Source organism: Euleptes europaea, chromosome 1 (genome assembly GCF_029931775.1).
Source record: "Euleptes europaea isolate rEulEur1 chromosome 1, rEulEur1.hap1, whole genome shotgun sequence".
Lineage (NCBI taxonomy): Eukaryota > Metazoa > Chordata > Lepidosauria > Squamata > Sphaerodactylidae > Euleptes > Euleptes europaea.
The window spans coordinates 19,663,835-19,689,903 of NC_079312.1; the positions used below are offsets into that span (position 1 = coordinate 19,663,835).

General features: G+C 48.3%; 1 protein-coding gene across 1 annotated transcript in view; it reads right to left on the bottom strand.

The window, feature by feature from the left end:
• Positions 1-1,268: 1,268 nt before the first annotated feature.
• The window catches only part of EHMT2 (euchromatic histone lysine methyltransferase 2), a 38,427-nt gene continuing 13,626 nt past the window's right edge, over positions 1,269-26,069 (bottom strand). The window contains exons 10-26 of the mRNA XM_056844621.1: positions 23,152-23,295; positions 22,479-22,708; positions 20,392-20,583; positions 18,191-18,273; positions 15,982-16,088; positions 14,100-14,222; positions 13,025-13,126; positions 12,048-12,152; positions 11,023-11,177; positions 10,737-10,904; positions 8,786-8,930; positions 7,721-7,798; positions 7,432-7,547; positions 4,506-4,592; positions 4,262-4,340; positions 2,849-3,024; positions 1,269-1,449 (exon numbers count right to left, since the gene is read on the bottom strand). Coding sequence (XP_056700599.1) covers positions 1,269-1,449; positions 2,849-3,024; positions 4,262-4,340; positions 4,506-4,592; positions 7,432-7,547; positions 7,721-7,798; positions 8,786-8,930; positions 10,737-10,904; positions 11,023-11,177; positions 12,048-12,152; positions 13,025-13,126; positions 14,100-14,222; positions 15,982-16,088; positions 18,191-18,273; positions 20,392-20,583; positions 22,479-22,708; positions 23,152-23,295 — 2,271 coding nt within the window. The remainder of the gene's footprint in view (positions 1,450-2,848; positions 3,025-4,261; positions 4,341-4,505; positions 4,593-7,431; positions 7,548-7,720; positions 7,799-8,785; positions 8,931-10,736; positions 10,905-11,022; positions 11,178-12,047; positions 12,153-13,024; positions 13,127-14,099; positions 14,223-15,981; positions 16,089-18,190; positions 18,274-20,391; positions 20,584-22,478; positions 22,709-23,151; positions 23,296-26,069) is intronic.

Genomic DNA, 26,069 nt, shown 5'->3' on the forward strand with positions numbered 1-26,069 from the left:
TGGGTAATAACACACAATGCAACGTGCCTTGGTTTCTATACAAAAAAAAATCACCAGATGCCAACATTTATTTGTTTTACGGCCCCAGAAACATTACAAGTTTAAAAAAACAGAACAAAAAATGAAAAACCATATAAAGAGAAAAGGGGGGCGACCCCCTTAAATCTGAACCGGACTCCCATTGTTCCAGGAGCCGAAAAGGGAAGCAACTAGAAAACAGGGGCGCCGGTTTCCAAGTGGAAGCTTGCAGAGCAACATAAAGTAAGTCTTGGCTCCAATTTTTTTTAAAAATGTATTTCATTATGAAAAAAAGTCGAAGTTGCTTGGCCCAAAATGAGAAGAAGTTTATAAACGCACACGGTTTCCCAGACGCCAACAAGGAGGAACAGACAATAGAGGCAGGTGCTACATGCGGCGGAGGTTAAGTGTCTCCACTGGTCTTTAAAAGCCCCAGTCGGACACTCTAGCATCGTCCCCTTTAAAACGGCAAAGGGCGACGGGGGTGGTTTGAATTAGCAAGACAATATTTAGAGAGGACAGGTTCCAACCCATCCTGCCCTCCCCGTGTGGTTCTAATCTAAACCAAGCCCCCCTCGCCCCTTACGGCTGTCACTGAGCTTTTAAAGAGGAACGGTGAGAGATCGGTAACTTCCTTCTTATTTAGCTTGACCCTGCCCCCCACGTGAAGCAGACACACGGAGCGGACACACACTCGTTGTACCAGCAGGAGGCGCTGCCATCTTAGACGTCACCATCAATTTTTGTTCTCGGTTGCGACCGTGTCTAGATCCCGCCAGCACAGCTTGTGATACACCTCCCCCAATTCAAAGGCAGCTTGTGTATGGCAACCCACTAGAGACATTTCAGAGTTCTTGTTTTTGGTGCCTGCCTCGGAGGGTGGGAGTTGTCAAGGCCCTGGTGGGTCACCGTACCCAGTTGGTATATAGAGCAGGGGGTACCAACCCATGCAGACCTGCTCAGTGGGAGGAAGAGACCATCCAAGTACAGGTGCTTATTCCTTATCCCCTTTTTTTCTGTGCAAAGGGTTTCCATCTGCAGGAAGTTCTCTCTCTTTCACCCCCCCTGGAACGGGATCCCATCTCTCTTCAGAGCTCCATTTTTTTTCCAATGGGAACTCCTGATGGAGAAGACAAGAATGCCGTTGTGTTCCAACACGCTTTCCCCCTTGCCTGTCCGGGAAGAGAACCACGCAGCTAGTGGAAGAAGCGGGAAGATCCCAGCGTTCGGGATTAGCAGCTGAGCCCAGCTTAAGCCTGGGTGGCGGGGAGGGCGCTGGCATCCGGCAACAGGTCCTGGTGGGCCTCCAGGCGGGCCAGGCGGCTCTGCTCCAGGGCAATGGCCTCGGCCGAGTGTTTGCACTTCTCCGAGCCGCACTGGCACGTGAAGTACTTGCTCTTGATGTCCCAGAAGCGGTCGCCGTAGTCAAATCTGCGCACGGAACAGGGAGAAAAGAGAAATGAAGGTGTGAGGGTAGGGTTTCCTGGTCTCTTGACAACGCAGATTTAAGAAGAGGAGTCGTTTTTTATATGCCAACTTTCTCTCCCACTTAAGGAAGAATCAAACCAGCTTCCAATCACCTTCCCTTCTCCTCCCCACAACAGACACCCTGTGAGGAAGGTGGGGGGCTGAGAGAACTCTAAGGGAGCTGTGACCACCCCAAGGTCACCCAGTTGGTGTAATGGGTAGGAGTGGGGAAACCAAACTGGTTCACCCGATTAAGAATCCGCCGCTCATGTGGAGGAGTGGGTGAATCAAACCCGGTTCTCCAGATTAGAGTCCACCGCTCTTAACCACTACACCATGCTGGCTCTATATAGGGAGTTCTTACTCCGTGTTCCTGCACCTCCCAACCCACATTTGGCACTGTTTCTTCCCCATTTCTCCTCATGGAATTCCCACCCCACCGGTAGGCATTTGCCTTTTTTTTTCTTGGTTCTGGTTGGCAATAGGTATATCACCGGCGAGTGCCAGGGGAAGGCACAGAGAATATGCCCACGCAGAGGGGTCGGTTGCCACTGTGTGGAAACAACCTGTCCAATATTCTAGACCCGCTTCACTTTGTTACATAATGCTTTCCTCTAAGGGCCTAATAAGAAGATGAAATGCCGGGGGGTGCCATCAATGTAGCTCTCAAACGGCTTTCCTTTGTAAAAGGAAGTCACAGGAGCCCTTGGTCTGGATCAAAATCAGGGGTGGGTAGGGGGGCACAACGCTGGCTGTGGCAACCACATCACTGAGAAACCAGAAGTGACATAGGTAGCTCTAGGAATCGCCAGAAACATTATGGTAAAGCCACAGAGTTTCTGGCAATTCCTAGAACCAACCAATGTCACTTCAGGGTTTGTTTGTTTTTACAGGAAGTGACATTGAGCCGCACATTATGCTGCATAAAAAAATTATTTTCTCCCACTGCCACTGGAAATGGTGGTGGCCAACAGGAACAGGGGAATGGGACCTTTAGGTGGGGAGGGGGTTTCACCTTGCTGGACTGTTGTCCCAATGCCAAACAGCCTCATACAGCTATCTGTCCAGCAGGAAAAAGCGCAGGCAATATATGAGGGAGATCTCTGGTGCCCCAGCACGTTAAAACAGCAGTTCTACAAAGTCATTAGCGCAAAACGCTGAGGAGCCCTTTCTACTCCTAACTTGGTGCCCAGAGTAAGTGCCGTCCCTGCAGGAAGAGGGTCCCTAGATGCCGTCCCCTGCAATGGAACACACTTCTGGCATTCTGAAACAGGACCCCCAAAAAAAATTTCCATCCCCTTCCCTCTCTGCGTAAACAACTGCATTTCCTCCCCAACACATCCCTCCACCCCCAACCACTGACCCCAACTCCTCGCCAGTCCGGATGTCTCGGCTGCTGAAGAAGGCGATGCGGGGGAAGCGCAGGTCCTGGTGGAGCATGAACACCCGCACGGGGATGATGTTGGGGTCGCACAAGTGGTTGATGAAGCGGCTGACGTTGCCGTAGTAGCGAGCGTCGATGCAGTACACCTCGCCGTCCTGTAGAGGAAAGGAAGCATCGATACAACCTGGAGAGTTCCCAGACCTCCTCCTCTTTCCAGCCCAGAAAAAGTCTGGAAACCCATGTCAAGTCTCACTACGCATTAATTTAACCCCGCCCCCCCAGGTCCATTCCTCTTCCTCTCCTCCCCAGTTTGAGCAGCGGAGGCTAATCTGGTGAACTGGATTTTTTTCCCCACTCCAACACCTGAAGCCAGATGGGTGACCTTGGGCTTGTCACAGCTCTCTTAGAGCTCTCTCAGTCCCACCTACCTCACAGGGTGTATGTCTGTTGTGGGGAGGGGAAGGGAAGGTGACTGTAAGCCGGTTTGATTCTTCCTTGAGTGGGAGAGAAAGTCGGCATATAAAAACCAACTCTTCTTCTTCTAACTGTAACTTTTGGACCCCAGCCATCCAGCAACGCATTTGCCCCCTTCACCTCTGAAGCCATCAACCAGAACCTCAGATTAAGTTCACATGTGCATGCCTATTGCCAAGTTGCTGACGGTCATGACTTGCATGTGTTAAAGAACTGCCGGAGCATTCCTGTTGCATGACCTTTTTTATCCTTTTCTGGGAGGAAAGACTTTATCAGGCAGGGAAAGTCTAGGGACACAGGATTCAGCCGCCACCAGCAGTTGGGTGTGGTGTGTTGATACCCAGAATGCTCCCTGCGCAAAATCAGACTGCCAAGTGTTCTTCCCTTCCTGCCAAAGGGAAGTCTTTGGTAAAACTTGTTCCTTCTTGCGGGGGGGGGGGGGAATTGCCCCCCAGAGCAGCATGACTCCCCACAGTTACCAGAAGGCTGACTGTAGTAGTTTTAAAACACCAAAGAGGAACACAGTGTATAGAACTGGATGAAAAAAAGTACTAAGAAGCACCACACTGTATAATTCACCTGGACAGGATATTTCCCTCATTAAAAAAATCATTTGAACAAACAAACAAATGTATTTCTTTAAGATATAGGTAAGGACTGTGGTCCAAGTTATCGTTCCTTCCTCCAATGCATTTCCCCCCTCTTTTTATTTCCTTTCTCCCCTTCAGGAGTCTCGGAGACACACCGACAGCTCAAGAAATTATAAAAGAAACGAACATTATCTGTTTACAAGAGGTACATGGCCTTTTCCCCACCTTAGCAGCTGTCACCCCAAACTTGTGAGGCTAGATTAAGAACTGCTTTAAGTCGTTCGATTCCGTCCCCCATCCCAACTCCCACCCCAAAGGATGAACTCACCTTATTATCTAGATCGAACAGGTAGGAGTCGTCTTCCCTCACATCCGCCTCTGCATCCGAAATCAGTTCCCCCACGTATCTTGGCACAGGAAAACACAAAAAGGTACGACCAAAGTCAGGGAGTCAACTTATCTCTTTATCCTGCTGACCAGCAAGACAACCCCCAACCTTCAGGGGAAACGGCCTCCGCCTTCCAACCAGATACACCCGGGGAGAGGCATCTCTTCCTCTCTGGTCTACTCACTCGCATATAAAGGTTCCCTGGGGGATGGTCTGCAACGCTCGGACACCCCATCCCATTTTGGCTGTGCGGTACAGCTGTAACCGGACCCTGCAGAGAAGGAGGAGGGATATGTGACACAGAGAAAGCTCTGAGGAATATTGAGGCCAGTTAGGTTGCGTCACTTATCTTGAGCGCCGGGCTCGGACTGGTGACCCAAGATGAATCTTGTTGAGGCTAAGTTGGCGTGGTCAATGCTTGGATGGGAGACCTCCTGGGCACCCTACGCACACCAGGATGGGTCGTACCCCTAATCATGAAAACATAGAGTTGGAAGGGACCACCAAGGTCATCTAGTCCAACCCCCTGCACAATGCAGGAATTTCACAACTACCTCCCACCCCACTGACACCCCTACTCCATGCACAGAAGATGGCCAAGCTGCCCTCCCTCTCATCATCTACCTAAGGTAACAGAATCAGCATTGCTGACAGATGGCCATCTAACCTCTGCTTAAAAACCTCCAGGGAAGGAGAGCTTACCACCTCCCGAGGAAGCCTGTTCCACCGAGGAACCGCTCTAACTGTTCGAAAATTCTTCCTAACGTCTAGATGGAAACTCTTTTGATTTAATTTTAACCAGTTGGTTCTGATCCGAGCTTCTGAGGCAACAGAAAACAACTCGGCACCATCCTCTATATGACAGCCCTTCAAGTACTTGAAGATGGTTATCATGTCCCCTCTTAGTCTCCTCCTCTTCAGGTTAAACAGCTCCTCCCCGGAGCAAAGCTCAGAGCCTTCTGTCAACTCAAACGGCTCTTCCTCCAAAGAGACACTTAAGTTGTAGGAAGTCTCCTTGGAGGATGGTTGGAAATCTCCTTGGAGGATGGTTGGATCTGCTTCGCTACCTTGAGTTTCACAACAGAAGATAAGGCAGGGTATAAATAGAATGCAACGTAACTGTTTGTTTATTTAGAATATTTCTATGCAGTCCTGCTTACAACTTTAAAAAGTCATAATATAAAACATGCCACTAAATAAAAGAACCCAAGCTGTTTTTAAAAGCTATTTACCAAAACACAAGCGGCATAAAAACAAAATAAATATCATACGGGATATAATAAACATCCCTTTAAAAATAAAAAATCTTAAATAGTTTCATTTAGATTTTAAGAAGAACTTGGTTTTTATATGCCGACTTTCTCTGCCACTTAAGGGAGAATCAAACCGGCTTACGATCACCTTCCTTTCCCCTCCCCACAACAGACACCCTATGAGGTAGGTGAGGCTAAGAGAATGTGACTTGCCCAAGGTCACCCAGCTGGCTTTGTGTGTAGGTGTGGAGAAACAAATCCAGTTCACCAGATTAGCCCCCACCGCTCATGTGGAGGAGTGGGGAATCAAACCCGGTTCTCCAGATCAGAGTCCACCACTCTAAACCACAGATCTTAACTACTACACCACTTAAGCCACCTTGAGTTCTGCAAGGGAGAAAGGTGGCTAATAAATGTTTTAAGTAAATTAATTAATATCATTCAGGAAAGTTTTGGAGCCCATAAAAATAAGCGTTGTAATAGGCGAGTATATGTAACACTTGATCCAATCAAATGCTCTTCTAATCTTAACGGTAAAGATGCTTGATCCAATCAAACACTCGTCAAATCTTAAAGGTAAAGGTGCAAGCACTAGGTCATTATGTTTACGGGGTGGCTTGCCATCGCCTTCCCCAGTCGTCTATACTTTACCCCCTCATTTTACCAACCTCGGAAGGATGGAAGGCTGAGTCATCCTTGAGTCGGCTACCTGAAGCTGACTTCCATCGGGATCAAACTCAGGTTGTGAGCTTCTCACCCATTTGTATCCTTCCCCTCCAACCAATGAGCTCAGGATGGCATGTGTGATCCTCCCCCTCAACAGCCCTGTTTTACAGTAATATCTGCCATTCAGGATTACCAACCAAGTTACTGCAACTGGCAACTTGCATGTTTGAACAGAGGTAATGTTGTTTGCATCCTGCCAGCTATCACAAACCCAAGGTGGCAAACACACTGTTAAAGCCAGGTGGTCTCCCACCCAGTTACTGATCACTTCCAAACCTGCTTAAGCGTTAACAAGGTACTTATATCGAGTGCCTTCCGACCATACACAGGGACCACTGTGGTTATCATCGCTAACAGACCTACGTTGCGAGGCTCCGTCTCGTCTCCTATTTAAAAGCTTTCAAAACCAGTGGCCACTAAGCCCATTTTAAGAACATAAGAAAAGCCCTGCTGGATCAGACCTAGGCCCATCAAGTCCAGCAGTCTGTTCACACAGTGGCCAACCAGGTGCCTCTAGGAAGCCCCACAAACAAGACCACTGCAGCAGCACCATCCTTCCTGTGTTTCTCAGCACCTAATATAATAGGGATGCTCCTCTGATCCTGGAGAGAACAGGTATGCAGCATGACTAGTATCCCTTTTTACTAGTAGCCATGAATACCCCACTCCTCCATGAACATGTCCACTCCCCTCTTAAGTTGGCAGCCATCGCTACATCCGGGGGGCAGGGAGTTCCACAATTTAACTATGCATTACGTGAAGAAATACTTCCTTTTATCTGTTTTGAATCTCTCACCCTCCAGCTTCAGCAGATGACCCCATGTTGTAGTATTAAGAGAGAGGAAGAAAAGCTTCTCCCTGTCCCCTCTCTCTCCATATCATGCATAATTTTATAGACCTCTCTTTTGTGGCAACGGGCTCTACAGGTTAATCTGCAGAATGCTACAATGGGGTTCCCTTCCCTTTACTTGCGCAGAAGATCGTTTCTCCCCCCACCCCACCCCACAAGCCATTTCAAGCTCTGCTGTGATCTCCCGAGTCAGGAGCTGTTGGTGTGTGCAAACGTGTCACGGGAGTTACCCGATGGAGCCAGCCACCCCTTCCTCCGCACAGAACACAGGCATCACTCACTTGATGCCGCTCTGCACCACGCGGTTCTTGCAGTTCCTCCAGCAGGAGCAGGCCTGGTTACATTCGAAGATCAGGGGCGGCTCAATCTTGTTGAACTCCTGCAGCAAACGACCATCCTGTGGTGAAGGGAAAGCGGGGGGGGGGGGGGAGAGGGGAGGTGGGCAGGGAAATTACTTTGGAATACTGCTGCTTCCTCCCTCCTCCCTGAAATCCTCAGCCAGAACTTTACTAGAGGGCTTAAGAGGTGCCTCTGCCTACGATGCTGGCCAGCCCACTCCGCTTTACTCACCTTGTCATACCAGCAGCGAATGCTGAGCTGCCCACACAGGCAATTGCTGGAGGAACAGTCATCCTGGCATGTGCAATGCTGGGGAACAGAAAGGAAGAGGCAGAAGAGTAACACTCGGGGTCAGCAGCAGAAGACTCTGGGTGGGGGGTAATCGACAGCTCAAGGGCAGCACAATGCAGTAGGGCAGGCTTCCAGTTTGGGAGGGCAGGAAGAAGACAGACAGTATATATAGTTCCTTTTTTAATTTTGATCTTAGCGTGACATTGCTCAGGGCCCACTTGGCCATATGAACAGTATCGTTACCTTTCCTTTATCCCTTAGAAGCTCCTTGATTCATTGATCTTGAGCAGCGTAAATCTAATGTTTGAGGGATATGAGGACTGAAACAAATCTCGCCACTGACAATGTAGCCTTGGGATCCCTGCCACTTAATAAAAAAGGCATGATGTCAGACACAGAGGCATTAGATTTATATGTTAAAAGGGGAGGGATATAACGTGATCGAAGTTCCTCATAAAAGCGGCATTCCAAGAGGGCATGAGCTAATTAATCAATAGAGCCAGAAGAGCAAGAACAGGTCCTTTCTGGGATTGGTATGTTCAAAATCCTGCCCTGCATAACCATAGAGGGGTTAGCATTCAGTCTAGCACAGTATCATTACAGTAAGTAAGAACGGACTTGGGTTCCTTTCCAGACCTGCCTCAACCTGACCAACCCTGCTGCTTTAGGTAGAAGAAGAAGAAGAGGAGTTGGTTTTTATAGGCCAACTTTCTCTACCACTTAAGGAAGAATCAAACCGGCTTACAATCAACTTCCCCTCCCCACAACAGACACCCCATGTGGTAGGTGGGGCTGAGAGAGCGGCGACTAGCCCAGGGTCACCCAGCAGGCTTCATGTGGAGGAGCGGGGAAACAAATCCAGTTCACCAGATTAGCCTCCGCCGCTCATGTGGAGGAGCGGGGGATCAAACCCCATTCTCCACCACTCCAAACCACCATTCTTAAGCACTACACCACACTGGCTGTCAGGTCCTGAGACCAAAACGTTACACCTGGAGCAACTACCTGCAAGTGGGTGATGTTGCGATCGATGTTCATGGTGGAGGTCTCACAGTTCTCCGAGATGTATTTGTAATCTTCCGGGCACGGCTCATCGTCCACGGAGTTGACGCAGGGGATAGGCACATTTTCATAGCCGCGGGCGACGTCCCTGGGAAGTGGGAAAAGACAAGTGGAACAACGGACAGTGATATTGGTTCTGCTGCAGTGTTTATGTGACGCTTGTGAAGTGTACAGTGAAGCTTAAAAACTTGGCCTTCATTCTTCCCACACACTTGTGGAGTTTGGTGAAAAGAAGAGTTGGTTTTTATATGCTGACTTTCTCTACTGGCTTACAATCACCTTCCCTTCCCCTCCTCACAACAGACACCCTGTGAGGTAGGTGGGGCTGAGAGAGCTCTAAGAGAACTGTGACTAGCCCAAGGTCACCCAGCTGGCTTTGTGTGTAGGAGTGGGGGAAACAAATCCACTTCTCTAGATTAGCCTCCGCCGCTCATGTGGAGGAGTGGGAAATCAAACCCAGTACTCCAGATCAGAGTCCACAGCTCCAAGCCATCGCGCTTAACCACTACACCACTACACTCTTGGGGGTTGTGACATGGTGGGGAGGGGCACCACCATCAGCATGATGTCACTTCCAGGGAAAACCCTGAAATGACAGCAGTAGCTCCAGGAATTGACAAAAACCATGGATTCCTAGAGCTATCGCTAACTTGGAAGTGATGACGCTAGCTCTAAAAATCTATAGAATTTCCAGCGATTCCTAGAGCGACCTCCATCGCTTTCAGGTTTTTCCTGGAGGCGATGTCATCATGCTCATAATGCCGGCGGTCGTTTGTTTTTAGATTTCTCTCTGCCGCAGCTTGGAGCAGCAGTGGGTAACAGGAGGCTGGGGCGGGGTGTTTGGCAGCCCTATTAGGTGGCGGTAGGTGACTACAACAGCTGGGAACCGCTGATGTCATTGCCTAAAGTTACACAGGGAGATGTGTGACCTAAGGGAGGGGCTTTCCTTCAGGCAGGGCGAAGGGTTAAAAAGGAGCTTGGACCCCCCCCCCCCCAAACCCCACAGAGGAAGGGGAGACTTCTGCCGGCATGGCTCCATCTTCATTCAGGCCCCTTGAAAGTGGTCTATGATAGCTGTGTTGAGGGGTTCTCTAGGCATGCACACAGAGCTGTTGGCAAGGATAAAACAGAGGGCAGAAGAATGTTATAAGTCACTTTGAGTCCTCCCTGGGGAACAACATCTAAACAGGCATTTGAAATGGCCACAACTCCGTGAAGGAAGTGCTGCAGATGCAATCTCATCCACCGGGGGCAGCAGAGAGCATCAACCCACTGTCCCAAAATACAGGTATACCTCGTTTTATTGTGCTTCCCTTTATTGCTCTGCGCATATATCGCGCTTTTTCAGCAGCCAACAATACCAAGGTGAGACCCTCCATCAGCAAAAAGATTACGGCTCGCTGAAGGTCCAGATGGTGGTTAGCATTTTTTTTAGCAATAAAGTATTTTTAAACTATGGTATGTACATTTTTAAAGACCTATTGCTATTGCACACTTAACAGACTACTTTGGGTGCTTTACTACATCCTAAATAATGCCCTTTCAATCCACTTCCAATGCACTTTGCAACTGGATTTTACTGTGTGAAGCGGCAAAATCCACTTGCAAACGATTGTTAAAGTGCATTGAAAGTTAAATAAATAAATAAATTTTATTTGCGGCTAGTATGCCAGGTAAAACAGAAAGTTGATTGAAAGTGCATTATTTCAGGATGCGTGAAAGCGCCTAGTTTAGTGTAAACCTAACTTTTATAAGCACCGGGAAGCCAAAATAATTTCTGCGACTCACATTATTGCGATATCTGCTTTATTGGAGCGGCCTGGAAACCGAATCCGCAACATCTCCGAGGTATGCCTGTATACTCTCCTCTAACAAAAAGTACAAGGCTGCTCACCTGCTGATGATACGCTCTGTGCGCACGGAGCGGTTAAGGATGCCTTGGCGGATCTTGCGGTTGAGCTGGAGGGCGAACCACACCTCAGAGTTCTCCAAGGTCAGGTCCACGGGCGAGTCCCCTTCTTTGTTCCGGACTTCGGTGTCAGCCCCTCGCGACAGGAACAGGCTGCAGGCGGGCGGAAGGTCGGCACAAAGGAACCGGGACACATCGGGACAGCCCCCACCCTGCCACGCTACCCCGCGACACGCACAAATGCAAGAGCCCCGGCATTCTCGTTACTTACAGGACGCAATCGTGGTAGCTCTCCCGGGCAGCGATATGCAGGGGCGTGTCTCCGTGGAAGTTGACCGCGTGGAGATCACACTGCGCGTTCAGCAGGACTTCCGCGATCTCCGCGCTTCCTGTGAAGGAGGCCCAGTGCAAGCAAATGTTCTCCTCCTGTATGGGAGAAGAGGAAGAAAGCAGAAGAGCACTGTGACCAACGGACACGCTAGGAGCCCTCATTCGGGGAAACAAGAACATTTAGTACTTCAAAACTATTACGTATTTAGTAGTTCAGTACCAAGCCCAACACTCATCACTACATCACAGAGAATGCTAATTTCCTTGTATCGTTAGGTTTCTAATTCTTAATCGGTTCACTGAGCTCATGGATTAAATAACTTACAGACGCTTTTTAAAAGTATCCAATTAACTGCTGATCACACCTCCTTTTTTTCCTCCTCCTTTGCTGCTAAATTGACCCACGCCATCATTTCCTTCTTGATAGGTGAAAAGATGGGGAGAAATGAAAATTAAAAGAGAGGCAAGGAGGTTTAGAGTGCTTTTGGATGCTGGTGCCATGTCTGGTCTAGTTGGAACTGATTTAACTGACAAACTCACACAAACAATTAACTGAGAAGAGAAGAAGAGTTGGTTTTTTATATGCTGACTTTCTCTACCACTTACGGAAGAATCAAACCGGCTTACAATCACCTTCCCTTCCCTCAACAGACACCCCCTGAAGTAGGTGGGGCTGAGAGAGTCAAGGTCCCCTAGCTGGCTTCGTGTGGAAGAGTGGGGAAACCAACCCGGTTCACCAGATTAGCGTCCGCCGCTCACGTAGGAGTGGGGAATCAGACCTGGTTCTCCAGATTAGAGTCCACCACTCCAAACCACTGCTCTTAACCACTACACTACCATGGTCCCTTTGATCAAGTGTCTTTCTTATGATGAGCCAGGCCCTCACACTGCCTTTTTTCATGCAGTTATTCAACTCTCACAAGTCTCAGGCCCCTCCCATATAGCAATCAGGAGGTCGCCGCTCACATTGTCCGTCAAGGTGACGTCAGCTCCGCGGGTGAGCAGCATGCGGATCACCTCGATGTGCTTGTGCTCTGCAGCCCAGATAATGGGGGTCCACCCCCCGCTATCCTAAATGAGAAGAAAGAGAGCGAAAGAGAAAGAGTAGTGTCAGCTGGACAGACAAATCTCAGCAGGCCACCATTTTCAGCCACCACCACCCGGCCCTGTCTGAGGAAGGGTCCACGCCTACCCACCAGCCACCTCTGCTGCACAGGAGTGGCACGAGGGGGCCGCAAGCCCAGTTCGCGCGCAAGATCTAGCCATACTGTACGAGACAAAGTGCCAACAGGTAGTACAAACCACTTTACTAGCACTGTGCACACTACACGCAAACTAGATGCAAACAGGGAAGCTCTCCTTCCCTGGAGGTTTTTAAGAAGAGGTTACATAGCAATGCTGATTCTGTGACCTTAGGCAGATGATGAGAGGGAGGGCATCTTGGCCATCTTCTGGTCACTAGGGGTGTGGAGGGGGGAGGTAGTTGTGAATTTCCTGCATTGTGCAGGGGGTTGGACTTGATGGCCCAGGTGGTCCCTTCCAACTCTATGATTCTATGTGCAAGCTACGTGATGACTGGAGGCCCCTGCTATCCCCATCCCACAATCACCTGGTTCGTCAACACACCGCACACTTCATCACTGGACAGACAGCAACTCAGAGGAGCTGGGATGGGAACGCTGGTCCCATTACAAAACAGCTTTGGGGATGCTGGGAATCCTGGTTTGCTTCTTTTTTTAATTCTCAAAAGCTTCTAGTCTTTAAGGTTGTAGCGATGTGTCGCTCCAGAACTAGCTCTTGCAGGTGTTCTTTGCCCACCTCGACATGTTTTTTCAGTCTCTGCTCTGTGCTCCTATACCACACACTTGCAACACGGTGACGGTGGAGCGAAGCTGCCAGGCCCGAGGCCTGCCCCCCACCCTTAGAGCGAGCTCTTCCCTCACCTGAGCATTGACGTCCACTTGCCCCGTGGAGAGCAGCAAGCTGACCATCTGCACGTTCCCGTTCTTTGCGGCGTGATGGAGGCACGTCGATCCGTCATCCTCCTTTGGCGGCAGCAACAGAAAAGGAAAGATGACTGCAATTAGTATGAATAAAGGCCCACACCTCAACATGCCACCCCCACATACCGGGGCCACATCCGTGGTTCTCCTTTTACTTCCTTCTCCTGTTACATCTAAGGTGACAACAACAGGATCCCCCGCCACCCCATTCGAAAACATGTGGACATCTCTCAGGGGGTTCTGGTTTGGGCCCATTGACCTTTTTATTGCTGAGGTAAAAATTCTGCCTCAGAACTGTGCCTCATTCCATTGCCAAGCTACCTGTGCAGTGACAGAACCAAGTTTCTCTCACAGCTATCTTTCCAAAATGTTATTTTTTTACTTCATTTATACCCGGCCTTTCTCCCCAGTGGAGAACGGAAGAGGCCTGTATTGTTCTCCTCTCCTCCGTTTTATCCTCAAAACATCCACTCGGTGAGGTTGGGAGTGTGTGAACTGGCCCAAGGTCACCCAGATCCTAGTCTGACACTCTAACCACTACACCAGCTTTTGCTCCAACGGCCTCGCAACTGGTCGAATAATGCCCTTCATTGTGAATCCTTATTGCGTAACCCCTCAGGTCACCCTCGCATTTCAGGCTCTCTCATAGAGGCATGTTCAAAACCAAGTTCCAGTCTGCTCTTGTCACAAATGCTGCTCTCAGCTGCCTGCTACATAAAACTTGCTGTTCCATCCCCTCCCGAAAGAGCGTTGTTCTTTTAACAGCATCCGAAATGGCAGAAATTCAACTGGTGAGGCATTCCTTATTTTCACAACCGGCTAAAACAAAGCAGCTGTGGAATTTCTGCTTTTCTTATACCTGTTAAAGGCAGAGGAACCCTGATAGGAAAAAAAAAAAGCATCCTTACTTCTACACCACTTCAAACACACCTAAATATCACCATGAGGAAGTTTCCTCTCCCCATCCATTCACACAGACATGCTTCCACCAGAAGAGTGTTCTCTGTCTCCTGACCTTGGTGTAAACACAACCACCTCTTTTGATCAAGTAACGCGCTAGCTCCACATGGTTGTTCGCGACAGCTTCCATCAGAGGTGTCCGGCGTTGCTTGTCCACCGTGTTTATGTTGGCACCAGCCTGCAGCCAGAGAGATCATTCCATATTTCCCGGTTTCATTTTTATCCCACCTTTCCACCAAGGAGCTTTGAGTAGCGTACATGGTTATTCCCCCATCCATTTTATCCTCATAACAACCCTTTGAGGTAGGTTAGACCCAGAGAAAGAGTGGCATGCCCCTTTTGCTTTTTTTGGCTTTTCGATTTACACTGCTAGGGCAAATGCCCTGTCTTACTTCTGTAAGAAAGGTGCCTTCTTGCCAGCCCCCCCAATCTTGTTTCTTCTTTCTTCCCATTCTCCTAATCACTCTGGACCAACTGATCAGCTCCTACACACAGAGTCAATCCTTACCTTTTTAATGCATGCATGAATTTTCTTTTACTGCAACATCGCCACAGACCATTCAAATTATTTCAACTTTTTAAAATATGTATCTGCCAACCTAAGGATTACCCAAGGTTTTCAAAACAAATGCCTGGACCCTGGGGGTCCCCCCCTCTTGCACATTCTTTTTTAAAAATATTTTTTTATTTTTATAATAAGGGTACAGAAGAAAAATTGGGAAGGGGAAATAATAATAATAATAATAAAGACTTTGCATCTGTGTCCAAATATCTTTAAAACATCACATACATGCATCCTTCATCAATCCTTGTCTCACCCCAATTATTTTAATATCAAAAGGCTAAGAATATATCAAAAGATCAAAGATATTTAGCATTTTCTAATCACCTATCAATCACTATATAATTATACGTGACATACTCTATATTTCTTCTAACTATGTTTAATTCTAAATATTATATTTTTCAATTTATCAACATAACTCTTTATCTTCTAAGGAACCAAGGAGTTGAGATCTGATGAATATCTTTCATATAAAGGTTGCCATCTTGCAGATTTCTGATTCACACATGGTTATTTTTACAGCACTATCTGCCCTGGATAGCCCAGGCTAGTCCAATCTGGTCAGATCTCAGAAGCTAAGCAGGGTCTGCCCTGGCTAGTACTTGGAAGGGAGTCCACCAAGGGATATTAGGGTCATGACATGGAGGCAGGTAATAGTGAACCACCTCTGAACGTCTCTTGCCTCGAAAACCCTACGGGGTCGCCATAAGTCAGCCATGACTTGACGGCAAAAAACAAAAAACCTGTCAAAGAACTAAATTCAACAGTAGTAAAAATAAATGGGGGAGAAGGCACACACGCAAGCAAATGCAGCCACTTAAACAAGGTTACAAGTGGGATTGAAGCTTCAGGATTTTTGAGACGAACACCTCTAAGAAAAAGGTGGGTAGGTTTTGAGAAGAAATCTGAAGAGGGAAAGTTTTCCAAAAAAATGTGACATAGACATTCAAGGAGAGAGTCCCAGACACAGGATGTAGAAGAACACAGGAGAGCACAAGACTTTAGGGAGGCTGAAAGATGGAGGAGGTGGGAAGAAATGATCATGGACAGTAGTATGGTAGGACTGTGGCTCAGTGGTAGAGCATCTGCTTAGCATGCAGAAGGTCCCAGGTTCAATCCCCGGCATCTCCAGTTAAAGGGACTAAGCAAGTAGGTGATGTGAGAGACCTCAGCCTGAGACCCCGGAGAGTTGCTACCAGTCTGAGCAGACGATACTGACTTTGACGGACCTTGATGGTCTGATTCAGTATAAGGCAGCGTCATGTATAGTAAGAAATAACAGTGAGGTCAGCTAGAAAGGGATGGTCACGGGTGTAGGAGGGGAAGCCCAGACAGATATACACTCTCTCTCTCTCTCTCTCTCTCTCCTCACCTGCAGCAAAACGTGACAGATCTCCATATATCCTTTCTGCGCCGCAGCATGCAGCGGGAAACGTTTGCTCTGCTGCTCGGTCTGGAAATTGGGGTCCAAGCTGTCCACTGGAAAGGGAAGGCAGAAAGCAGGAGCTGAGAGACAAAGCCACTTTCAGAACTGAATGGCAAACTGCCTCATCTCTTGCCTTGAAAAGCCTACAGGGTCACCATAGGTCAGCTGCAACTTGACTGTCGCTGTCATATAGAGGAGGGTCCTGAGTTTTTTTCTATTGCCCCAGAAGGTCGGACCAGAACCAATGGGTTGAAATTAAATCAAAAGACTTTCCATCTAGACATTAGGAAGAATTTTCTAACAGTCAAAGCGGTTCCGCAGTGGAACAGGCTTCCTCGGGAGGTGGTGAGCTCTCCTTCCCTGGAGGTTTTTAAGCAAAGGATAGATGGCCATCTGTCAGCAATGCTGATTCTCTGACTTTAGGCAGATCATGAGAGGGAGGGTATCTTGGCCATCTTCTGGGCATGGAGTGTGGGTCCCTGAGGGTGTGGGAGGTGAATTTCCTGCATTGTGCAGGAGGTTGAACTAGATGATCCTGGTGGTCCCTTCTAACTCTATGATTCTATGACAGCACTGTCTGCCACCACCCTACTAGATAATAAGCCTCTTTTGCAGAACGTCTTTACAAGGCTATGTTTAGGAGACCTAACCTTCATTACACCATCACGAGTAACTAAGAGCGCTTTCATGCATGCCAAATAATGCACTTTCCATCCACTTTCAATGCACTTTGCAGCTGGATTTTACTGTGTGAAGTGGCAAAATCCACTTGCAAACAATTGTTAAAGTGCATTGAAAGTGCATTATTTATAGGGTTGCCAGCTCCAGGTTGGGAAATACCTGGAGATTCTGAGGGTGGAGTCTGGGGGAGGGTCGGGTTTGGGGAGGGACTTCAATGCGATAGAGTCCAATTGCCAAAGCGGCCATTTCTCCAGGGGAACTGATTTCTATCACCTGAAGATCAGTTGTAATAGCGGGAGCGCTCCAGCCACCACCTGGAGGTTGGTAACCCTAATTATTCAACATGTGAGAAAGTGCCCTAAATCTTCCCCTCCGATTCTCTCCGCAGCGCCAAACACGGCACTGGGGGTGGGGATGGGAGTGTGGTCAGAAGGCACTATTTTCTCACAGAAGTTAGGCAAGGTGCCTACCCTACCGACACAGCTCTCAGAGTTTGAGTCCTGTAACCCCCCTTCTACTCCAACTATGATCAACTAGCAATCACCTTCTTTCCATTTCTGACCCTGCCTTTTTTGTAAAGAAGGAAGCAAATTAATTAAGATATTCATCTGTATTCATGATACAATGGTTCCACATTAACATACCACACCCTCATTAGCACATTATCTTGATACTTACAGGACAATGATTAGCACATTACCTTTAATTATTTGCAGGACAATGACTCAGCTCAAACCCAACCCCCTTCTGACTATATATTACTCTTCTTACACACTTGACACTGAGAAACACTGTCCTTCAGTGTTACTACTCTGAAGATGCCTGCCGCAGCTGTTGAAATGTCAGGAAAGAAAATACCAAGACCATGGTCACACAGCCCGGATAGCCTACAAGTCCCAATGAACTCTGAACGTGAAAGCCTTCGACAATATTCATCTGTTTATTTAGTAAACGTATATGCTGCCGCCCTGACCTGGATGGCCCAGGCTAGCCTGATCTCGTCAGATCTCAGAAGCTAAGCAGGGTCAGCCCTGGTTAGTATTTGGATGGGAAACCGCCAAGGAATACCAGGGTTGCTGTGCAGAGGAAGGCACTGGCAAACCACCTCTGTTCATCTCTTGCCTTGAAAACCCCATAAGGGGTCGCCATAAGTCGGCTGCGACTTGACGGCACTTTACGCACACACACATATGCTGCCACTCCAGAGACCTGCATGATAGGTTATGACAATGACCTGCTCTAACATAATCCCTAAAGTATTGCTTATATTATATTGCAATTGTTGGAGTTGGTACAGCACAGGTACCAAGGGACAGAGCTACAAACCAGAATCAGCCTGCTTTGAATGTCAGCTCTGCCAACAGGAGGTCTTATATCAGCATCCGCCAAATTGGTTCACGGACACCCCTGGCCTTTCCCCACATAAATAACTGAAGTGCAATGGACGAGGGAACACGTGTGCAAACCCACTCACGCAACATTAGCACCACTCTCTGAAGCTCCCCTTGCTTGACGGAGAGATACAGCTGCCGCGGGTGGAATCGCAGCTTCTTGCGTCTGCAACCGAGAGAGAAAGGAGGAGAGAACATGAGAGGTGATTTCGCTCTCAGGCCAGGCAAACAAGAGCTGAGAAAGAGTGCATACTATTGCTTTCACACATGCTGAACCGACACACTTTCAATTCGCTTCCAATGCACTTTCAAAATAGATTTTACGGTATAAATAGCAAAACCCACTTGCAACTGATCACTAAAGCACACTGAAAGTAGACTGGTAGCACATTATTCAGCACACGTGAAAGAGCCCCAATTGAGGCTTCAAAGATTCAGGGTAATGTCCCACTGAGCTGTGTTCAACAGGTCACGACTATCATCATCAGTTCCCCCCCCCTTTAAAAATTAGGATGTAACAGCACCTGGCCAATAAATTTTGTGACTGGTTCATGTGATACACATCTGGAAACATTGATACTTTTATAACAGGTGCTTGCGTGAGCAAGTTACCACGCTTAAAGACCTATGATTGGTGCTTCTACTTTACATCTGGTTATACATAGATATGTTTCTAATTTCCGGATGTTTTTTTTAATAATCATGTTTTATATATATATGACCACAGAGGAAGGCCCGGGGTCAAAATGTGTATGGTCTATTGATAATTTATATTATGTATATCATCAACTGTGTTGAATATTTCCGTAACACTTTACCCTGGTGGTTTTATATGTAGGCCTGTATTCCAGGCCTAGTATTTTTATCGGATCTATTGTGTACACTTAATATAATTATTTTATAAGATTTTATACATTTCCAGCTCAACCTTTGAGGCTTGCTGTACTTGTATGGTTGAGTCCCCCCTCCTTTTTGTTGTCTATTTAGATGTAACAGCATGACAGACAAGGTCACTTTATTTCTATTTATCACAGATATATACATATATATGCAAGTCTATATCATATTTATGATATATAATATGTACAATACATGGATTTCGGGCACATGTTTAACAAGACCCTCATGCGAAATGGTCCCAAGCTGTCCCACAATTGTTAAAGTTTGATTCCTATTTGCTGTGTGATGCTTTAAAGGGCCTGGGGGAGAAAGCTGGAATCCGGAATTTTATCCCCAGGGTGGGGTGAACTGTATAAAGCAACACCCCACTAGGGTTTCCTGCCTAAAATCCTGAATGCCCCCCCCCAAAGTTCTCCATTTGCAAGATCTGCTGGTCACCCCCACTCCCATTAAGAATCACTGTTTAGCGGTGACCAGGAAAGAGAAGCCAAGACAGGGCCATGCAGACCAGAACAGGTTTGTTTCTCCCTGATGGGGGCAGGATGAGCCTCCAGGTCAAGGGGCAGCATTAGCCCTCACCTCAGTGGCATCTCTGAATGTGCAAACAAGGAATGGTTGCCATTCACTGCTATGAGGACACCCTGCTGTTTCAGGGAAGGCAAGAAACTGACTGCCACTCCTGAAATTACATGGTCTCCCCACCCCTCAGAGGATGCAACATGTATTTGCGCAGAGAATTTATAAAACCTACTCCCAGGATTCTTTAAGTTCTCATGGGCTCAAGCAGGGTGATCCTTCTTCTCCCTGCAACAGCTCCTTTAACTGATGCCCAGCTGCTCTCAACATCCCTTCCCTCCTGGAGCGCATAGTTATCCCTCAACATCCCTTCCCTCCTGGGACATATTTAGATCTCATCAGGCCAGTTAATTTGCCAAGTTGTATTTTCAGCCTACCTGGAGAAACCCCCAAGTAGAGACCCCCTATCTTTCCTGTGGGCAGCACCAGCTTTCGTGATACATGGGAGCAGCTACTTTACTATTAAGATATAGAGAAAGGCTAGGGTCCCACTAGGAATCACAGGGAGAGGGCAATTTGGAAATCCTCCCTAACCCACAAAATCTACCCCTTCAGGAGCAAGGCACTTTCTCCCCCTCCTTTTGATTTAACTTTCACCTGCTCTCAACATTCCACCCTGCTTGGAGCATATTCAGTCCTCCTCAGGCAGGCTTAAGGGGTTTTCTTTAGTGTTTTGAAGCTGTTTTCATGTGTGCATGTATGAATTATATTAGTACAACATTGGACTGGCACTCTTTACTGTCAGATATAGCAATAATAAAAGAGAGGCTTGCCTCCAAGGAGGGGAGTGGGGCTTAGCTTCACTTACCGCTCAGATTCCTGTACCACCAGGGCACGCTCCAGTTGTTCCCGCCCAGAACCTCCAGGTAGGCCCTGAGCGGACAGCACGGCCCCATTAGGCAGCATCAGACGTGGGCCGGCACTGTCAATTCCTGGGCCGCCAAGACCCGGCACATCTTCCAGCTGAGGTTCGATGTTTGAGCCCCCTCTCATCCGAGCACTGAGGGGGGAAAGAGAGAGAGAGAGGGAGCTGTAAGACACCCAAGATGAGAGCGCCCTTCTTTGTATCCTAGGAAGGTAAGGAGATTGGCAGGTGATATTGGACACTACTATTGCTGAACCTAACCTTTATCAACCTGTTCGGAAGATAAACCTCCTTATAAACTTTTTAAATAATGCCCCTTGCTATAAGCTTTAAAAAAATGTGTGCTTTCAAATTGCCTTTCCCAATGTTGCAGCGTCATAGAATGTTCAGACACATCCTAGATCCTTTTGGAGAAAGATCACATGAATTTGCCCCAGAGTCAGACCATTGGTTTATCAGTAAAAAAAAGAGCAAGAGTCCAGCAGCACCTTAAATACTAGTGACATTTCTGGCAGGGTATGAGCTTTTGTGAGCCACAGCTCACTTCTTCAGAATGATAAACATTGGTGTATCAAAGTTCAGTACCTGCTTAAACCTTCCCTACTTAAATGGACAGTGGTGCTTCAGGGTCTCAGGTAGAGGTCTTTCTCATCACCTGTTGCCTGATTCTTGGGACTGATCCCAGGACCTTCCGCACACAAAACAGATGCTCTACTGCTGGGCCACAGCCCATCCCTCTAAAGGTCAGGGAGCAGTGAGGGAAATGTATAAAGTATTGGGGAAAAACACACACCCTCTAAAGAGTATATGTGTAAGGTTACTCTAAATGTTTCTGAGATTTAGTTATGAGACTGGTTTGCCCAAATTATCATTCAGTTAATGATAAGGAGACTTCTGAAAACTTCATTTCAGGTGGGTAGCCATGTTGGTGTGGCACAGAAGAGCAAGTCTGGAGTCCAGAAGCACCTTAAAAACCAACAAGAGTCCCAGGATACAAGCTTTTGAGAGCCAGACAAACGAAGCCTTGATTCTTGAAAGCTGAAACCCTGGAAATCTTGGTTGGTCTTTAAGGTGATACTGGACACGAACCTCACTCTTCGGCTAACTTAAGTGGCTCTTCCACTGGAGGAAGAACCCCTTAAGTTGGAAGAAAGCTTCAAACCTCGCTCCGTGAAGTGGTAGCAGCATCCATGCCAAAACCTGGTTTCTTATTTCTTTATTACAGTTTTTAATGTCATTAAAAATAACCTGGCCCAAAGGAGTGTTATCTTCTGCAAGGGAAGTAGAAGGCCTGTTTGGACAGGGGGAAACCCTCACACGAGGGGAATAAATGTGTACTGTTAGCTCACATTAGGCAGTCAGGGAGACTTTAGGCAGGCTGGGAGGACAGCACAGGTGTCATGGAGGACAGGGAGGCGGCGCCTGAAGAGAGGGGGACAAAGCAAGCACCAGGTTGAGAAACTTGAGGAAGGTAGACACAGAATTGAGGGGGAGGGAGAGTTAAAGAGGGACGCTGGGAAAGAGGGGCCTCGGTATGCCCTTACACAGGGCCTCAGCTCAGAAAGGGCCGTTTGCTTTGGTAAGGGGGAACACATGAAGCCGTCTTCTCGAGGTCAGCATCGTCTGCTTGATGGTCCAAGGTCAGTATTGTCTACTCAGACTGGCAGCAGCTCTCTAGAGTCTCTGGTGGAGGCCTTTCACACCACCGACTATCCGATCCTTCTAACTGGAGATGCTAGGGATTGAACCTGGGACCTTCTGTGTGCCAAGCAGACACTCTACCGTTGAGCCACGGTCCCTCCCCTAAAAACTGCAAGGCTGAAGAGATAAGGAGCTCCAGGAAGCAAATATGACTAAAATATAATCAGCTAGTTTAAAATGATGAGTCGACTCTTCGGGTGCATGTCTGTCCAGAGAGCTAAGAACTGCAAAAACCCATTATACACTGAAAAATGTTACAATCAAATCTATAATTCCCTTTCCAGAGAAACCAGGGACCAACGTTCCACAGCACACTCCCTTCCCCTCACCTGGGCTGGGTCGTGTCGGCACGGCCTGTAGACTCGGATGCTCCCTGCCCATGCGATGGCGGGACGGGGACCGGAGTGGAGGTGTCCGCCTTGGCTATAGTGATCTCCTGGGCCTCGGAAGCGTCTTCTCCGCAGTGCGGGCAGAAGATCATGCCGTTGAGCTGGGACACGCAGGCCTTGTGGAAGCGGTGAGCCACCCGGAAGTCAGGGTGGCATTCCAGGAAAGTGCCCTGGAAGAAAGGAGCTGTCAAGGACTCTGGGGCTCGAACTGAGGAACATCATGAACTAGTCTGTCGAATTTCCCTGAGACAGGCCGGGCTACCACAGCCCCTTTACGCGCTTCAAGGGATGTGCCAACAATCAACATCTCTGATTGTGTGTGTGTGTGTGTTAAGTGCCATCAAGTCGCTTCCGAGTCCGCCACTCCAAACCACTACACCACGTTGGCCTGTTATATTTCCTGGGCCTGTTACATTTCAGGCTCCCACAGTTATCCTTGGCAGCCCTGGCCTGGCAAACATGCACATTTGTGTATGGCCTCCCCTAGACACAGGCAATCTGAAACCATCCTTCCTCTCAGCCGCCCCAAACCAGTTCCACTGATGCTACCTCAGTCACGGCTGCCAAGCTTTCCCCCCACCAAACCATTCTCTCCTCCACTTTCCTCACTCACCGCAGTGCAGAAGTAGCCGCAACCGGGACAGCAGTGGTGTTTCACCATCCTGGCTCGATGCGCCTCACACAGGACCATGAGGGGAACGCGGCTCGAGGGGCGCATCGTCTCCCGCTTCATGATGCTGCTGCTGCAGCCGCTAAGCTACAAGAGACAAAAAGATTGTCGATTTCTGGCCTAATTTTCTCTGAGGTAATTAACCTGGGTCTGGGGCTGAACCGCTTCAGATTGCAGGGGAGGGTGAGACATTTTTCCCCCTCTCCCATAATACTAGAATGCGGGGTCATCTCCTGAAGCTGGAGGGTGAGAGATTCAAAACAGCTAAAAGGAAGTATTTCTTCACGCAATGCATAGTCAAATTGTGGAACTCCCTGCCCCAGGATGTGGTGATGGCTGCCAACTTGGAAGGCTTTAAGAGGGGACTGTACATGTTCATGGAGAGAGGTATTCATGGCTACTAGAAAAAATGGATGCTAGTCATGATGCTATTCTCTCCAGGATCAGAGAAGCAGGCCCATTATATTAGGTGCTATGAAACACAGGTGCTGCTGCACTCGTCTTGTTAGTGGCTTCCTAGAGGCACCTGGTTGGCTACTGTGTGAACAGACTGCTGGACTTGATGGGCCTTGATCTGATCCAGCAGGGCCTTTCTTATGTTCTTATAGAATCATAGAGTTGCAAGGGATCACCAGGGTCATCTAGTCCAACCCCCTGCACAATGCAGGAAATTCACAACTACCTCCCCACACAAACACCCAGTGACCTCTACTCCATGCCCAGAAGATATCAAAGGTGCCCTCCCTCTCATGATCTGCCTAAGGTCATAGACTCAGCATTGCTGACAGATGGCCATCTAGCCGCTTCTTAAAAACATAACCGAATGCTCTAAAGGGGGGTTGAGGAGAACCCCGCAGAGAAACAACTAGCACTGCAGGGAAAAGGCTAGACACCTTCTCTCTGACATGTCTGTTTCCAGTGTGGGGAAAAAGAAGGAGGAGAAACCTCTGATAGAAGACAAAAATGTGCACAGCAACAGAGGTTGCAAGGTGATTATCTAACAACTTGTAGCTTCTACAAAATTATACAAGATAGTAGTAACAAAGGTTCAAAGAAATTGTGAGACATGTATTGCAGCATACATAAAGTAAGCAAAAACAAAGTATTGATAATATAACACAAAACCTTAACAGTGAAAGGTCTGCCGGCTAGAATCCTGTTTCGATAGCTCTTCTTCAATTTCTTTGAACTTCCGTTACTACTATCTGGTATAATTTTGTAGCAGCTACAAGTTGTTAGATAAACACCTTGCAACCTGTGTTTCCAGCATGGAGGCAATATTTCACAATGAGATGCACTGAACTGCGCACCTGCAGCCTCACACCCCATAAAGGCTTATCGTTTTGTGAGAATTACTAAGGCTTCGGTTCCCCCACAGGCTCTTGGAATGATCTACAACCAGAGCTTGGCAAGCTTCCCCAGGGAGGGAGTTCTCTGATGGAGGTGCCACCACCGAAACAGCCCTGTTACTGGAAGCCATCAATCAAGGCTTCCCTGACCTTCAAATACTAGAGCGGTACTTCGCCTAAGGACTCAAGTATATAGAGGGGGGCTCATAAAGGAGAAGTCCCTGCTTTAAGGGGCCACTGAGTAGCATCTTTGTAATAGGCAAAGCCCTGTTTAAATGAACATAAGAAAGGCCATGCTGGATCAGACCAAGGCCCATCAAGTCCAGCAGTCTGTTCACACAGTGGCCAACCAGGGGCCTCTGGGAAGCCCACAAGCAAGATGACTGCAGCACCATTATCCTGTCTGTGTTCCACAGCACCTAATATAATAGGCATGCCCCTCTGATCCTGGAGAGTAGGTATGCATCATGACTAGCAGCCCTGAATAGCCCTCTCCTCCATGAACATGTCCACTCCCTTCTTAAAGCTTTCCAAGTTGGCAGCCATCACCACGTCCCGGGGCAGGGAGTTCCGCAATTTAACTATGCGTTGTGAGAAGAAATACCGTATATACTCGGGTATAAGCCGACCCAAGTATAAGCCGAGGTGCCTAATTTCACCCCAAAAATGGGGGAAAACTAGGCACCCGCGTATAAGCCGAGGGGGAAATGCACCCCCTCCCCCCCCCGCAGGCTTACCTGACCGGGCTCCAGGCACGGTGGCGATGGTGGCGGCCCCCTCCCTGCGCGCAGGAGGCCCCGCAGGGTCAGCTGGCAAGCAGGACCAGCCCGGGTGAGGTGGGGGGGGGGGAAGAAACCGCCGCCGCCCAGCAGAAGGTGGGGTGGGGATAAAGAAGCCACCACCGCCGCCACGCAGAAGGCGCGATCGGGTGGGGTGGGGGGACAGCTCGCTCATCAGCTGGCCGGCGGGAGCGCGCTGGGAGAGGGCCCGGCAGGCGAATTACCGTATTGACCCGAGTATAAGCTGAGGTGAGTTTTTTAAGCCAAAAATCATGGCTAAAAAACTCGGCTTATACTCGACTATATACAGTACTTCCTTTTATCTGTTTTGAATCTCTCACACTCCAGCTTCAGCAGACGACCCCGCGTTCTAGTATTATGAGAGAGGGAGAAATGATCCCAAAGTCCCGTGGGTAAAGGCCTTGGCCTCATCAGCTTCTCATTCAAAATCAGGCCTCAAGAGACCAAGGGAGTGGGGGGATGAACACATTCCCACCCCTGGTGATCAAGTTATGACCAACCTAACTGGCTAACTGGTTAGGGCCCCTCCTTCATTTGCATAGCTCCACCCAAAGTCCCGCTTGCTCGTTCTCAAGTATTGGGACACGGGCACCCAGCACCATAGAATAACATGACCATGTAAAAACCAGCAGCCTCCATTGTTTTAACAATGTACATCGATGAACAAAAGTTAGCTGCCATAGCCTCCGGATCCTCTTAAACCTCCACCCCT